This window comes from Pithys albifrons, chromosome 24, assembly GCF_047495875.1.
Source record: "Pithys albifrons albifrons isolate INPA30051 chromosome 24, PitAlb_v1, whole genome shotgun sequence".
Classification (NCBI taxonomy): Eukaryota; Metazoa; Chordata; class Aves; order Passeriformes; family Thamnophilidae; genus Pithys; species Pithys albifrons.
Window position 1 is genome coordinate 2,169,562 of NC_092481.1, and position 15,823 is coordinate 2,185,384.

A 15,823-nucleotide genomic window follows, 5' to 3' on the forward strand; every position below is an offset into this window, starting at 1 on the left:
GGAACATTTAATTGAGTTTTCTGCTTTATTTTGCCTTTGGAACATTTTCCCTGAGACAGAAGGAACACGAGTAGATTGACTTAGTTGGATATTTAAGGCTGTGTATTGGAAAATCCTGCTGATGGGGAGGGGAGAGAAAACACCCTGGACTGTTCAGAAAGTTAGTGCAGGAATGTGATTTATCCAGGTGCAGGTTTGACTGTCCCTGCCAGGCTGTGGCAGGGGACTGGGTCCAGCTGGGGTTGCCCAGGTGACCTGGTGTTGGTGCTCCCTGTGGTGTCACTGCTCTAACTGCTCCCTGGCTCTGTTGCTCACTCAGGAGGAGCAAAGACATTTCCCACTGTTGAATTCACAAATTTCAAGGAGAATTCTAAAATTTCAGTTAATATCTTACACCCACGCTTTGAGTGGAGGTTTATTAGAGAACCTGTCCTGCCTGTTTTCTTCCTCTCTCTCCCCAGCTTTGCTTTCCCCTCAGCAGCCCCTTTGTGGTTTGCTGAGTTGCTGGGCCCTCTCTGTCCATCTGAGAGCAGGTTGTGGTCCATTTTTGACCCACCCAATCCACCCCCAGGCTCCTCTTCCTCCCAAACTGCCACAACTGGGGGTGTTCAGCCTGGAGAAGAGGAGGCTCAGAGGTGACCTCAGCACTGTCTGGAACTGCCTGAAGGGAAGTTCTGGCCAGCTGGGGGTTGGTCTCTTCTCCCAGGCACTCAGCAATAGGACAAGGGGGCACGATGGGCTCAAGCTCTGCCAGGGGAAATTGAAGTTGGAGAGCAGAAAAAACTTCTTTGCAGAGAGAGTGCTCAGGGATTGGAATGGGCTGCCCAGAGAGGGGGTGGATTCCCCATCCCTGGAGGTTTTTCAGCTGAGCTTGGCTGTGGCACTGAGTGCCATGATCTGGTAAAGGGACTGGAGTTGGACCAAGGGTTGGACTTGATGATCTCGGAGGGCTTTTCCAACCCAATCCAGTGCTGAGGTCACCTCTGAGCCTCCTCTTCTCCAGGCTGAACACCCCCAGCTCCCTCAGCCTCTCCCCACAGCACTTGTGCTCCAGTCCCTTCTCCAGCCTCGTTGCTCTTCTCTTCTCAGTTGGGTTGGAAGAGACCTCAGAGATCATCAACCCTTGATCCAACCCCACTGGGATCACTCTGGCACTCTGTGCCCTGGGCTGGTGATCACAGTGGGGTTGGATCAAGACATGGTGGATTCTCTGTCCCTGGAGGTGTTTCAGAGGACACTCAGTGCCACATCCAGTCCCTTCTCCAGCCTCGTTGCTCTTCTCTGGCCCCGCTCCAGCCCCTCAATCTCTTGCCTCAACTGAGGGGCCCAGAACTGAACACAACACTCAAGGTGTGGCCTCCCCAAGGCAGAGTCCAGGGGAAGGGTCACTGCCCTGGGCCTGCTGGCCACGCTAGTTTTGACAATCCTGCACCCCAACAATATGTGCCTGAGACATTCAGGGTAACCTGAATTCCACGTTAATGAAGCTCTTCCCTGGGTGAATCAAATCAGAGGCAAAACATAATTAGCTAACGAAGGAGAGCCCCTCTGAAAGGCTGCTTTTCTTGCAGTTATTTCTGTCCCTGAATCATTAATCATCTTGGCCCAGTGCCAGGTACAGCATTAGCCAATCTGCCATTTCAATAGCTTTCTGCTTCCAGTGCTAATGGTAGTAGCAGTTCTAATGATGAATCCTTTACTACAAAAATAGTATTTAAACCACCTAATCCTGTCTAATACTTGTGACTTCACGTTCTTTCTTTACCCACTATTGTTATAGGAGAGGACTAAAAATAGTGCTGTAATCAGTTGGTGGAACAACATATTTTAACCCTGGGTCTGGGTGTTGGTGGCAAACCTGTTGTTGAGTGTGTGACTCTGTTCTTACTGTCAGCTGGGAATACATTTCCCTTCTCTGGATACTCTGAAGGTGTCTCTGAATGCTCTCAGAGCTGATATTTTCTTAAACAACCTGCTGTGTGATGAGCTGTTCAAACAAGACAAACTCCCCCAGCTGAGGAGGACGCATTTGTTTCCATCTGAAATTTGTAAACTTTTAGCTGATTTAAAAAGCTTTAACAACTTGTGAGTATATAAATCAAGTGCTGCAAAGTATTTAGGCTCTTCAACCAGATGGGATTTTTTTTGTTTGTTTTCTCCTCTCTATTCTAATGATGTTTCATTGGATGATTTTTGTTCTCAGTGCCTCAATTCTGGTGTTCTTGTAGTAATGCTGAATTTGTTTTTTTGAGGAATGTCTTACTGGAAAATAATGTTTGTTTGGGTGTTTTTTTTGTTTATTTTTTATTGCAAATTGAGCAAGACAGACTGTGGAGACCTGAAGGACAGAGAGGCCTTTTCACACTTAGAGAGTGCACATGGGTTATAAATAAATATCCAAGGAATAATCACATTTTGGAGGTGTACCAGGAATGTACCTGTGCAGACAGGGAGAACTTGGGAGTTTCTCAGCTCTTCTCAGGGAGACGAAATGCTGCTCATCTTCAAGGCCAGGTTGGACAGGGCTTGGAACACCCTGGGCTGGTGGGAGGTGTCCCTGTCATGGCAGGGGTGGGGTGGGATGAGCTTTGAGGTCCCTTCAGCCCAAGCCAGTCTGGGATTCTGGTTTAGGAGCTGGGAGATCATTTGTCTGTTCTGACAAGTGTGACTGTGATGTGATTTCCCACATTCCTCCACAGCAGCAGAGGAGCAAAACAAGTGGTCCCCAGCAGGGTGAGCCCACCAAGCTCGTGCAGAGCTGAGATCCTCTTGGATCCCTCCAGGCTCCCCAGGACCAGCAGAGGCCGAGGAATGGCCCCTTTCTGGGATTTGTGGCGTGTTTGTGGTGCCAGCACCCAGCCCTGGCTGTGCTTCGTTTGCTGGGATGGTGGGAGAGCCCAGAATTCCCTCTGGAGGAGTACGTGGGATCCCCTGGAGTTGGTTTGCTGAGGGCAGCACTGGGCGAGGGCAGCGCTGGGCGAGGGCAGCGCTGGGCGAGGGCAGCGCTGGGCGAGGGCAGGACTGGGCGAGGGCAGGACTGGACGAGGGCAGGACTGGGTGAGGGCAGGGCTGGGTGAGGGCAGGGCTGGGTGAGGGCAGGGCTGAGCGAGGGCAGGGCTGAGCGAGGGCAGGACTGGGCGATGGCAGGGCTGAGTGAGGGCAGGGCTGAGTGAGGGCAGGGCTGAGTGAGGGCAGGGCTGAGCGAGGGCAGGGCTGAGTGAGGGCAGGGCTGGGCGAGGGCAGGACTGGGCGAGGGCAGGACTGAGTGAGGGCAGGACTGGGCGAGGGCAGGACTGGGTGAGGGCAGGACTGGGTGAGGGCAGGGCTGAGTGAGGGCAGGGCTGGGTGAGGGCAGGGCTGGGTGAGGGCAGGACTGGACGAGGGCAGGACTGAGTGAGGGCAGGACTGGGCGAGGGCAGGGCTGGGCGAGGGCAGGGCTGGGCGAGGGCAGGGCTGAGTGAGGGCAGGACTGGGCGAGGGCAGGGCTGAGCGAGGGCAGGACTGGGCGAGGGCAGGACTGAGTGAGGGCAGGGCTGAGTGAGGGCAGGGCTGAGTGAGGGCAGGACTGGGCGAGGGCAGGGCTGAGTGAGGGCAGGACTGGGCGAGGGCAGGACTGGGCGAGGGCAGGGCTGAGTGAGGGCAGGGCTGAGTGAGGGCAGGACTGAGTGAGGGCAGGGCTGAGTGAGGGCAGGACTGGGCGAGGGCAGGACTGGGCGAGGGCAGGACTGAGTGAGGGCAGGGCTGAGTGAGGGCAGGGCTGAGTGAGGGCAGGACTGGGCGAGGGCAGGACTGAGCGAGGGCAGCACTGGGCGAGGGCAGCACTGGGCGAGGGCAGGGCTGAGCGAGGACAGGGCTGAGTGAGGGCAGCACTGGGCGAGGGCAGCGCTGGGCGAGGGCAGGGCTGAGTGAGGGCAGGGCTGAGTGAGGGCAGGGCTGGGCGAGGGCAGCGCTGGGCGAGGGCAGCGCTGGGCGAGGGCAGCGCTGGGCGAGGGCAGCGCTGGGCGAGGGCAGCACTGGGCGAGGGCAGCACTGGGTGAAGGCAACACTGAGGGCTGGTCTGGGCCCTGTAATTTGCTGTAGATCAAAGGAATAATTGAAATCCTCCATGTACATGTCCCAGCCGCCCAAATTCCTGGCTCTGCAGGGCCCATCCTGCCTTGGTGGGAGCAGAGTGGCCACAAGTGGCACTGGGGGAAAGAGAAGGGTGGTGGGGCAGGTGCCAGATACATCCTGGCCTGAGGAAGTGCCAGGCAGGGGGAAGGGCAGCCTTTGGAATGGGGAGCAGGGAATGGGAGCATGGAAAGCTGGGACTGGCAGGCACAACCTCCCAGTCTGCTTTGGTTACCCACTTCAACATAATTGGCTTAATAGAACCAGTTTAAACCCTCTTCAGTCACTGCTGCTGCCAATAAATGCAGATTTTTGATCTGTTTAATGTCCAGCATCAAAAAATAAGATAAGAATCATAAACCCTCAGGCTTTGTGGTGCACTTTTAGAGACAATTTTCTTCTAGATTATCATTAGAATGTTTTTCTCAGCTGGTTGTTTTTTAGCTTTTTTTTCTCCAAAGGACTTTCTAGTTAGTTTTATATTTTTTTTTCTCCTGTATGTCTAATTGTTATAATTCTTTGTTTAATTCCACTTGTCTTTTTCTTGTTGGGGAACATCACTTGTATGAGGAGGAAATAAAAAAACTCCTTTGGGGTTAAGAGTGAAATTTAGCCTTGCATAGTTTTGCTGTGTGTCTGTCTAGGTGAATATAAATTCTACATAAATAAGGATTCCTTAATATCTAAAGCTGGTGCACAATCCCCTGAGATACCTGCAGACCATGACATGGGATACAATCTGCTCTTGGAATTTATATGTAAAGGTCATATTAGCAACCATATTTGCTTAATATAAGGGGCAGTATTAGTAGTGATTGTTGACATTAATATTTACTTAAAATTGCAGTTCAGCTCCTTTGCTGGTTGGGGGGAAAAAAACCCCCTTGGATTATACTAGAATAAAAACCACAGTCCTGGAAATCCAAAGGTAAATTTACTGTTGCTCTCATGCTAATTTGTTAGGTCCTTCAAAAGCCTGTTTAGTAATTGGAAGGACAGTTTGGGGCCCTGGTTGCTGTTAATTTAACTGAGTGCAGGATTCCTTTTGACAAGTGCCATTTAGCCCTGTGGGCCTTGTGTGCTGGTTTGAACTGAGCTGGGGGGCAGCACCAGCCGTGCCCGGGGTGCTGGGGGGCACTTGGGGGGGTGCCCTGTGGGTTCCTGAGGATCCTGGAAGGCCAGACTGGGTTGAGGGGAAGGCACCTTAAAGCCCATCCAGTGCCACCCCCTGCCATGGGCAGGGACACCTCCCACCAACCCAGGGTGCTCCAAGCCCTGTCCAACCTGGCCTTGGACACTCCCAGGGATGGGGCAGCCACAGCTTCTCTGCCCAACCTGTGCCAGGGCCTGCCCACCCTCACAGGGAAGGATTCCTTTCCAATATCCCATCTATCCCTGCCCTCTGGCAGTGGGAAGCCATTCCCTGTGTCCTGTCCCTCCACCCCTTGTCCCAGGTCCCTCTCCAGCTCTCCTGGAGCCCCTTTAGGCACTGGAAGGGTCCCCAAGGTCTCCTCTTAGAATCATAGAATGGATTGGGTTGGAAAAGACCTCCGAGATCATCAAGTCCAACCCTTGGTCCAACTCCAGTCCCTTTACCAGATCATGGCACTCAGTGCCACGGCCAAGCTCAGCTGAAAAACCTCCAGGGATGGTGAACCAGGTGACCCCCCCACCTGCTCTCTCAACCTGCCTCCATCAGTCCTTGGAACATCTTTGTGCCCCTTCCCTGCTCATCCTTTGCTGTGTTGCACGTTTTTATCCCTGTGGACATCCAGCCTTTCTTTGGGATGGTGTGTTAGAGGTGTAGCAGGTCCTGCTCTCTGTCTGTAAATTGTTCCCTGCACTCTGTCCCTCTGTGGGTCATCCAAAGCCTTTGGCTCTTTGGTGGTGCCCATGATGATCAGTCACCTCAGGCTTTGCTCTTCCATGTGAGGCAACTTCCTGAACTTCCATCTGTGACAGGGTGTGTTTGGAGGGGCCCAGAGGCAGGTCCAGAGAAGAGCAACGAGGCTGGAGAAGGGACTGGAGGTGGCACTGAGTGTCCTCTGAAACACCTCCAGGGACAGAGAATCCAACATCTCTTGATCCAACCCCACTGTGATCACCAGCCCAGGGCACTCTGTACCCTGGGCTGGTGATCCCAGTGGGGTTGGATCAAGGATTGATGATCTCAGAGGTCTCTTCCAACCCAACTGAGAAGAGCAACGAGGCTGGAGAAGGGACTGGAGCACAAGTGCTGTGGGGAGAGGCTGAGGGAGCTGGGGGTGTTCAGCCTGGAGAAGAGGAGGCTCAGAGGTGACCTCAGCACTGTCTAGAACTGCCTGAAGGGAAGTTCTGGCCAGCTGGGGGTTGGTCTCTTCTCCCAGGCACTCAGCAATAGGACAAGGGGGCACGATGGGCTCAAGCTCTGCCAGGGGAAATTGAAGTTGGAGAGCAGAAAAAAATTCTTTGCAGAGAGAGTGCTCAGGGATTGGAATGGGCTGCCCAGAGAGGGGGTGGATTCCCCATCCCTGGAGGTTTTTCAGCTGAGCTTGGCCGTGGCACTGAGTGCCATGATCTGGTAAAGGGACTGGAGTTGGCCCAAGGGTTGGACTTGATGATCTCGGAGGTCTTTTCCAACCCAATCCATTCTATGATTCTGTGATTAAAAGTGTCTTGTCCTGGGTTTGTGGTGTGGTGGGTGAGCAGCAGGCTCAGAACCACAGGGACCAGCACAGAGAACATCTTTGGCTTCTGGAATTGTGCTTTGGCTCCTGGAGTTGTGCTCTCTCTGTGCCTGCTGTAGCTCTGTAAACTCAAAAGTGCTCCAGATGTGGACAAGGGCTGGTGTCTGGGTGGCTTTGGGATCACAAAACAGTTTTGCTTCTGGGTTGCTCTCATTGAGTTTTGGGATGGTGAGACCCTCTAATCTTATTTAAAATAAAAAAGTGCAGTTGTCCTGTGTAAGGGGGCAGCCTCTCAAGAATTGGCTGAGTGCTGCTCGAGGGGCTGGAAAATCCATGAAGAAATAAAAATCCTCAAAAATGAATGTTGGATTCAGAGCTGCTGAGAGGCACTTCTGCTTCGTGGGAGGTGGAGGTTTGAAGTGGCCACTGAGCCAGGGAGAAATGGGTTTGGATTATTAGAGTCTGCAGTAGGTGAGAGCTGAGAGCATTCTGTTTCTCCTCTTGTCCTCCTGGAACAGCCTGTGAGTGTGCTGGTGGAGCTGGGAAAGCCTCTGGAGCTCCAGTGTGTGAGGGTTTATGAGGTTCAGTAAGGCCCAGTGTTGGGTCCTGTCCTTGGGTCACAGTAACTCCCTCAGCAGCTCCAGGCTGGGGCAGAGCAGCTGGGAGGGTGCAAAAGGAACCTGGGTGTGATGGTGGCAGCTGAACGTGAGCCCAGGGGTGCCCAGGTGGGTGAGAGGCCAAAATGGCACCTGGAATGTGCCAGCAGTGATGTGGCAGCAGGACCAGGGCAGGGATTGTCCCCCAGTGCTGAGCTGTGTCCAGTGCTGGGCTCCTCAAGGCAGGAAGGACACTGAGGGGCTGGAGATGTCCAGGGCAGGGAAGGGAGCTGGGAAGGGGCTGAGGGAGCTGGGGGGGCTCAGTCTGGAGAGAAGGAGGCTCAGGGAGGACCTTCTGGCTCTGCAATCCCTGCCAGGAGTGGGGAGCCGGGACAGGGGGTCGGGCTCTGCTCCAGGGCACAGGGACAGGAGGAGAGGGCACGGCCTCAGGCTGGGCCAGGGCAGGGGGGACATCAGGAGGAATTTCTGCCTGGAAAGGGTGGTCAGGCCCTGGCAGGGGCTGCCCAGGGAGGTTTGGAGTGCCCAGCCCTGGAGGTGCTCAAGGCAGGACTGGCCGTGGCACTGAGTGCTCTGCGCTGGGGGACAAGTTGGGCATTGGGCACAGGGTGGGCTCCATGGGCTGGGAGGGCTTTGCCAAGGTGGGCATCGGGCACAGGGTGGGCTCTGTGGGCTGGGAGGGCTTTGCCAAGGTGGGCATCGGGCACAGGGTGGGCTCCATGGGCTGGGTGGGCTTTGCCAAGGTGGGCATCGGGCACAGGGTGGGCTCCATGGGCTGGGAGGGCTTTGTCAAGGTGGGCATCGGGCACAGGGTGGGCTCCATGGGCTGGGAGGGCTTTGCCAAGGTGGGCATCGGGCACAGGGTGGGCTCCATGGGCTGGGAGGGCTTTTCCAAGGTGGGCATTGGGCACAGGGTGGGCTCCATGGGCTGGGAGGGCTCTTCCAGCCTCAGGGATTCTGGGATTCAGGAGGCTGAGTAAGATTCAGAGATTCCAGGGGTGTGCAGTGAGGACCAGCCGTGCCTTGCTGTGTCCCGTTTCTCAGAGCAGAGGTGAGGGCTGGCACAGAGGCCCCTGGAGAGGCTGAACTGCCCTCACTCGGCCTCCTGCAGTGGGTTTGCTCCAGTTCCTCGTTCTGGTGGTGAATCCGCTTTGGGCTGTGCAGGGAAGTGTTTGTGAGTCAGTGAGGTGGCTGTGGCTGGACTGTTCCAGTGACACACATTCTTATATTAGCGGCGTGCGTGGAAATTGCTCCTCCTGAATGAGCTTGCCACAATTCCCCAGTGCATTCCCAGCCTTCAGTGTGAAGGGGAGGGATGTTCTGTGCACTGAAACCCTTTGAAACTGGTTCAGCAGAGCCTCAGTTTTGGGAAGGGGAGTCCCAAAGCCAGTCCCTGGTGTTCTGTCAGCAGAAAGGATCCTCCTCTCACAGCTCTGCTCCTGGGAGGATGTGCATGGGCATCTCCCTTTCCAGAGCCACAGCCTGCCTGGGAGAGGCCAAAACAGGGGTGCAACCTCAGGGTGCTGCTGGCTGAGGGCAGGACTCAGCTGTTGTTGGACCCGTTAGGAAGTAGGGAGAATATCTGACCTCTCTGTGTGCTTCCTGAAGTTTCTGTGGCTCACCTCCTCCTCCTCCTCCCAGGAACCAGGTTGTCATGTCGTGTGCAGATGTCAGGGCATCTCTCCTTGTGCAGCCAATTGATCTTGGCGTTGTCTTCTGGATTTCTTTCAAAGCTCTGGCTCAGCAGGGAACCAGATTTTATGGTAATCAGATCTCATCCATGTCTGTGCTCATCTGGGAAGAGGTTCTGTCTCTGTGCACCTCCTTGTTTCTGTTGTTTGCACCATCCTGACTCTGCTCTGCATGTCTGTGCTCGTTAGAGGTCAGGGGTCGTTAATGGGATCAGACCTGCATGAGGTGGAGGATGATCCAGATCCTTTAATTGCCATTCCAGAGGATTGCCTGATTTTGGGATACTGAGGTGTTGGAAGTCATGGATTGACTTTGTGTTCTGCTGTTTCAGACACTGTTTGTTCTTTCAAGGGAAATGAAGAAATTCTGTGATATTTGTGTGTACCCTGCAAGGGAATGAGGTGAAGAGCTGTTGGTATTGAACATTAGAGAAGGGAAATGAGAACAGGATCTTCTGGGTACAGTCCTTGAAAACGGAATAACAAACTAAGCTGTATTACAAATGAATAGATACAATGGTCAGTGCAGATAAAGAAATGGTGTGACTGGGAGAGAGGGCCTCAAGTTGGTCATTACAGACAGTTAGAGCTAAAAGTCAGGCACAAAGACCTGATTTAGAAAACATTTTTCAACAATCCTAATAATTATGAATAAAGAGAGATGATTGGGGATGTGACTTAAATATCTGTAATGAGTAATTTCTTCTGTTGCCTGACCTCTGACAGCTGATAGAGAAGCCAATTTTGTTTTCTGCTTTTCATGGTGGGTGGGATAAGTATGTTGGGGAAGGAAATGGAGGCAACCCCTTTCTGCTGAGTGACAGAGACCAGAGGAGGCCACCAAGCTGCTCAGAGGGATGGAGGAGAGGCTGGGAGAGCTGGGATTGCTCAGCCTGGAGGAGCCTCCAGGGGGATCATCTCATTGTGGCCTTGCAGTGCCTGAAGGGGCTGACAGGAAAGATGGAGAGAGACTCTTTACAAGGGATGGAGTGACAGGACAAGGGGAATGGCCTCACACTGACAGAGAGAGTGTTTAAATTGGATATATGGAAGGAATGCTCCCCTGTGAGGGTGGGCAGGGCCTGGCACAGGGTGGGCAGAGAACCTGTGGCTGCCCCATCCCTGGGAGTGTCCAAGGCCAGGTTGGAGCAACCTGGGCTGGTGGGAGGTGTCCCTGCCCAGGGCAGGGTGTGGAAATTAATGATCATTCAGGTCCCTTCCACCCCAAACCACTCTGGGATCACTTAACAGGAGCTTGGGATTGCAATTTGTGATCTGACACGTTTGAGGGGCAGCTTCCTTGAGACCCTTGAGAGAGGAGTGACACTAACAGGTGACCATGAGGGGGGCAGTCAGACCAGCCAGGTGTGGCACAGCTGGAGGGCACTTGGCTTGCACATTTATCCCACTTTTTGCCCTTTCCCACTCTTCCTGTCCTGGTCTCTGTATCTCCTCTGCAGTAATTGCTGCCATGGCATTGCTGGAAGGCAAATGAGCTTCTCCTTGTTGGAAGCAGCCAAATGGTCAGCACTGAGGAGGTTTCATGGGCTGGAGCTCTGGGAGAAACAGGAATTGTTAAATTGTTGTGGTTTCTGGAGGAGGATGGATTTGCATTGAAGGCTTTGACCATATTGGAAATGATGTTTTAGTTACACCAGCTCTGGTTTTTCCACCCAGAATTCAGGCTATGTGGGAGCAAACTTCACACATGGGTGTAAACCACATATTTGTGCTGCTGTGATCGGTTTAACAGGATGATAACATGTTTTTGTGCTCAAGACAGAAACAAAACACCTGTGAAAATGTGCTTGCATCTGATGGGAAAAATTATGATTTTAAAAATGCTTGGTAGTGTGAGGATGGCCATAAAGCACCATCAGAGGGTGAGAGAGAGGACTGAGAAGTTCATTCCTGTGCAGAATCTGCCCCTGTTCCCTGAACAGGCTTTCCCTGGGGGTTGGTGTGTCTGAAGCTGAGAGGGGAGCTCAGCTGGGAGTGGGGCTGGGAGGACTGGGATGTGGCAGCAGAGGGAGGGAGGGCACCTGCCCCTGTGCCCCCCTCAGGTGAGCCCCCACCTGCAGAGCTGCCCCAGCCCTGGGGAGCAACAGCACAAGGACCTGGAGCTGCTGGAGAGTCCAGAGGAGGCCCCGGAGATGCTGCAGGGCTGGAGCCCCTCTGGGAGAGCTGGGGGGTCACCTGGAGAAGAGAAGGGACCAGGGACACCTGAGAGCTCCTTCCAGGGCCTAAAGGGGCTCCAGGAGAGCTGGAGAGGGACTGGGGACAAGGGATGGAGGGACAGGACAAGGGAATGGTTTTAAACTAAGAGAGGAGAGATTTAGATGAGATATTGGGAAGGAATTGTTGGCTGTGAGGGTGGGCAGGCCCTGGCACAGGTTGGGCAGAGCAGCTGTGGCTGCCCCATCCCTGGGAGTGTCCAAGGCCAGGTTGGACAGGGCTTGGAGCACCCTGGGCTGGTGGGAGGTGTCCCTGCCCATGGCAGTGGGTGGCACTGGATGATCTTTAAGGTCCCTTTCAATCCAAACCAGTCTGTGATTCCATGATGTCCAAACCAAAACACAAATGTTGCCCAATACCCTTTTGCTTCATGCTGGGACTGTAATGATTCTGCCTCTCTGCCAGCGTCGTTTTGAGGTTCCCAGAGCTCAGCACCCACCTCTGGGTGGTGATTTTTGGGGGAAGCAAAGCTGGTGGGCAGGCCCAGCACCACCTGCAGCACTGAGAGTCCTGGGCTGGTGCCATTGTGGCTCCTGCTGTGCCGTCACTCCAGCAGTGACACAAACACATCACCTGCTGAATTTGTGTGCAGCATTCCCAGTGCTCACTAAAACAGTAATTTGCAGCTTGCAGCTCCTGTTCCTTGGCATGTCTGGGGGCTGCAGCTCTTCCAGGAGCTCAGCCTGAAGTGCCTTCTCAGGGCAGTTTGGCCTCCCTGACGTTTGTGTGGCAGCAGCAGAGCTGCAGGGATGGAGCTGCCAGCAGGGAAAGGCCCTGGTGCTGCCCAGAGGTTCAGAGGTGCAGTCCTGCCCTCACTCAGTGTGTGTGGCCAGTGGGACAAATGTCACCACAGCAGCTGGCAAGGCTGAGCCATAACTGAAGTACCTTTGAGCTCAGATGCACCTCATTTTTAAACTGAGATTCTGAGTGAGTGGCCCTTGAGGATTTGCACATTATGTAAATGTGTATTAGATAATTTAATAATGCATTGCTAATCTTTTGCAAAGTGGTGTGGTCATAGAATGATTGAAGAATTCAGACTGGAGGGCATTTCTGGAGGTTATCTGTGCTGCTTCCCCTCCATCTGATATTCTTGGGTGTGATAGATAGAGTCTTGTCTTAAAATTGAAATAAAATGTAATCACCACGAGGTCTTGACTTGGTTCTGCTGGAATTGGTGCCTGGAGTGTCAGAAGTCAGGGCTGGGGTCAGTGATTGTGGTGTGGCACTGGTGGTGTGTGAGCATCTGCACCAGTCTGGGGTGTAAATCACCCTCCAGTGTTGCTGATCTCCTGCCTTGACTGTGTTTGGATCCCCTGCTCTGTCCTCAGAGGAGACACAACTGAACTCTGCTTGTCAACCTTCAGCATCCTGTGAGGGGCTGGAACAGAGTGTGGGCACTGCTCAGAGCTGTGGCTGATTCAAAGAATCCCAGACTGTTCTGAGCTGGAAGGGACCCACAAGGGTCATGGAGTCCAACTCTTAAGTCAGTGGCCCTCAGAGGGGATTGAACCCATGACCTTGGCATTGTTACAACCACGTTTTTTAACCAACTGAGCCTTATCCCCTTACCCTGAGGGGCTGTGTGGGCTGTGCCTGTGTGCCCTGGGCTGGGTGGCTGCTGGGGCACAGCTGTGGCACCAGGGAGGGCAATGAGCTCCCCACAGTCCCAGTGCCAGGTTTGACTCCTGTGCTTTGTCCTCAAGTCCATAGTTGGGTTTCTTTTCCATTTGCATCTGCACTTGTGTTCAGGGGCTGCATCTGTGGGGACTTGGGGATGAACATCAGGAGAAGTGTTTGCTTGTGTGTTCAACATCTCCAGTCCATGCCAGGCACTGACCTCTGATCCCTGAGAGCAGGGGCAGCACCCAGGGAATGGCTGGAACTGTGCCAGGGCAGGGACACCACCCAGGGAATGGCTGGAGCTGTGCCAGGGCAGGGACACCACCCAGGGAATGGCTGGAGCTGTGCCAGGGCAGGGACAGCACCCAGGGAATGGCTGGAGTTGTGCCAGGGCAGGCTCAGGTTGGATCTCAGGGAAAGGTTCTTCCCCCAGTGGGTGGGGGCACTTTGGGGGCACACAATGGAAGGAAGGGCTGAAGCCATTGGAGAGTGTCCAAAGGAGGGCACAGAGATGGTTCAGGGCCTGGAGGGGCAGCGTGTGAGGGCACTGAGGGCACTTGGTGTGTTCAGCTGGAGAAGAGGAGACTGAGGAGAGACCTCAGTGCAGTTCCAGCTTCCTGGGGAGGGGCAGAGGAGGGGCAGGCACTGAGCTCTGTCCTGTGGGACCAGGGACAGCACCCAGGGAATGGCTGGAGCTGTGCCAGGGCAGGGACAGCACCCAGGGAAGGGCTGGAGCTGTGCCAGGGCAGGGACAGCACCCAGGGAATGGCTGGAGCTGTGCCAGGGCAGGGACAGCACCCAGGGAATGGCTGGAGCTGTGCCAGGGCAGGGACAGCACCCAGGGAAGGGCTGGAGCTGTGCCAGGGCAGGGACAGCACCCAGGGAAGGGCTGGAGCTGTGCCAGGGCAGGGTCAGGTTGGATCTCAGCAAAAGGCTCTTCCCCCAGAGGGTGGTGGGCACTGACCAGGCTCCCCAGGGCAGTGGGCACGGCCCCAAGGCTGCCAGAGCTGCAGGAGGGTTTGGATGATGCTCTGGGGCACAGGGGGTGACTCTTGGGACTGTTCCTGTGCAGGGCTGAGGGTTGGACTGGATGATCCTTGTGGGTCCCTCCCAACTCAAGACATTCTATGATTTTATGCACTTACTTAGCCAACAGTTTTAAGTTGTTGCTCCTTTTTACTGCTCTAAATGAATCAATTTTCATTAAACCACCCAGTTATGTTTTTATCTTTCGTGTCAGTGTAACTTGAATGGAAATTTGCCTGGTTTATACAGGAGGTTTGACTTCATTTCCTCCTGAAATGGTGCTGATTCCCTGACTTACGTCCTGACTCCTGCCCTGAAACCAAACAACTTAGTGTGAAATCCCAGCTAAGGCAGCTGTGTTGGGTTTTGTGTGTCTTAAAAGCAGTTGCTGGCTGTTCCTTTCTTATGCATGTGTAAATTTAAGATGTTTAAATAAACCTGTATATAATAAAATATGTATTTAATAACAGAAGTATATAAATGTGTAAAGGTAAGTCATGCTGTGGAGCTCCATAACCTTGTTCAGTGCTGTAATGGGGGATGCAGCTCATGGTCTGTATCAGCAGAATTGCTGTAAACTGTGATTATCATAAACCCCCAGCAAATAAAAGCATTTCCTTATGTCTTTTCCTTGCCCCTCTCCCAACAGGTGCGTTCCATGGATGAGCTGAATCATGATTTCCAAGCTCTGGCTCTGGAGGGACGAGCTATGGGAGAGGTAAGTGAAAGGCCTGGAGAAAAAAACCCAGACACTTAATCTGTGTGGTTTGGGGGGAGGAGGAAATGAAATAACAGGTTTTTGAGGCTGCTGGAATGATTCTGAAGTTGAGAGTTCTCCATTCTGACTGGGAAGTGTGTGTGTGTGTGTGTGGTTTAACAAACTAAAAACCTGTCAGGCTGGAATGTGTCTCAGTAGGAGGAACAGCTAAGCCTCCACCTGTTGGATCATCAAACAGTGGAGTGGTGGCTGCAAAAGAACAGAACTCTGTCTTGTGACAAGTGTTCCAGTCCTTGCAGCAGGTTTATTTTGGGCCCCAGTGATCTCAGCCCCTGCCACGCCGTGGGCTTGGCTGGCTGGCATTGTCTGTGCCCTGGGCAGACTCCTGCCCACCTTGGCTGGGCTGCTGTCACAGGGCCCAGGGCTGTGGCTGATGTTTGAAGGAGCTGAGCAATGTGAGCCAGGGCTGCAGGAGGATCAGGGCCTGGCCAGGAGTGGGCAGATAACAAACCTTCAGTTCCAACTCCAGACACCCAGGGAGGGTTGGTTTAATCTCCCATCAGAGGAGGTGGCAGGTTTGGGGGAGATGCCCTTGGGGTTTCTTGGAAAAGAGAGAATTTACCTGTTTTCAGGGAGACTTGAAAGAATAGCTTGTTACTGTAGATGGCTGTGTTGTGTTCCTGGAATTTGGATTGTAAACACTTCTCTTGCCTGGTTCCTTCTTCCTTTAGTCTGGAAGAAGAGAGAGGAGAAAATCACGTCTTGTAGGAGGTTATTGATGTGTGGCAGGTCAGCTGGATGTAGGTCTGTGTTGGAGAGCCTTCCTTGCCGAGTTCCTCTCGAGTTCACACCACTTTATTTTCTCCACATTTAGTCCATCCTGTCTCTGTTACCCAGTTTGGGAGCCAGGTTTAAAAACAGAAATAAAAATCCCCAGGAACCTTGAGATACTGGTTTGGAGAAAACAGCAAACCATGACTATGGTGTGGTGGGATCCATAGGAAGGTGCCCTCTCAGGTGAAAGATTTTCTTCTTCCCTTCCTTCCTTCCTCTCCTTCCTGCCTCTCCTCTCCTTCCTCTCCTCTCCTTCCTCTCCTCTCCTTCCTCTCCTCTCCTTCCTCTCCTCTCCTTCCTCTCCTC

At 53.5% G+C, this 15,823-nt stretch overlaps 1 protein-coding gene across 7 annotated transcripts in view; it reads left to right on the plus strand.

The window, feature by feature from the left end:
* PUM1 (pumilio RNA binding family member 1) overlaps window positions 1–15,823 on the plus strand; it is a 115,157-nt gene that overhangs the window by 12,646 nt on the left and 86,688 nt on the right. For all 7 annotated transcript variants that reach the window (XM_071577009.1, XM_071577011.1, XM_071577012.1 and 4 more), the window contains exon 3: window positions 14,615–14,683. In XM_071577009.1, coding sequence (XP_071433110.1) covers window positions 14,615–14,683 — 69 coding nt within the window. The remainder of the gene's footprint in view (window positions 1–14,614; window positions 14,684–15,823) is intronic.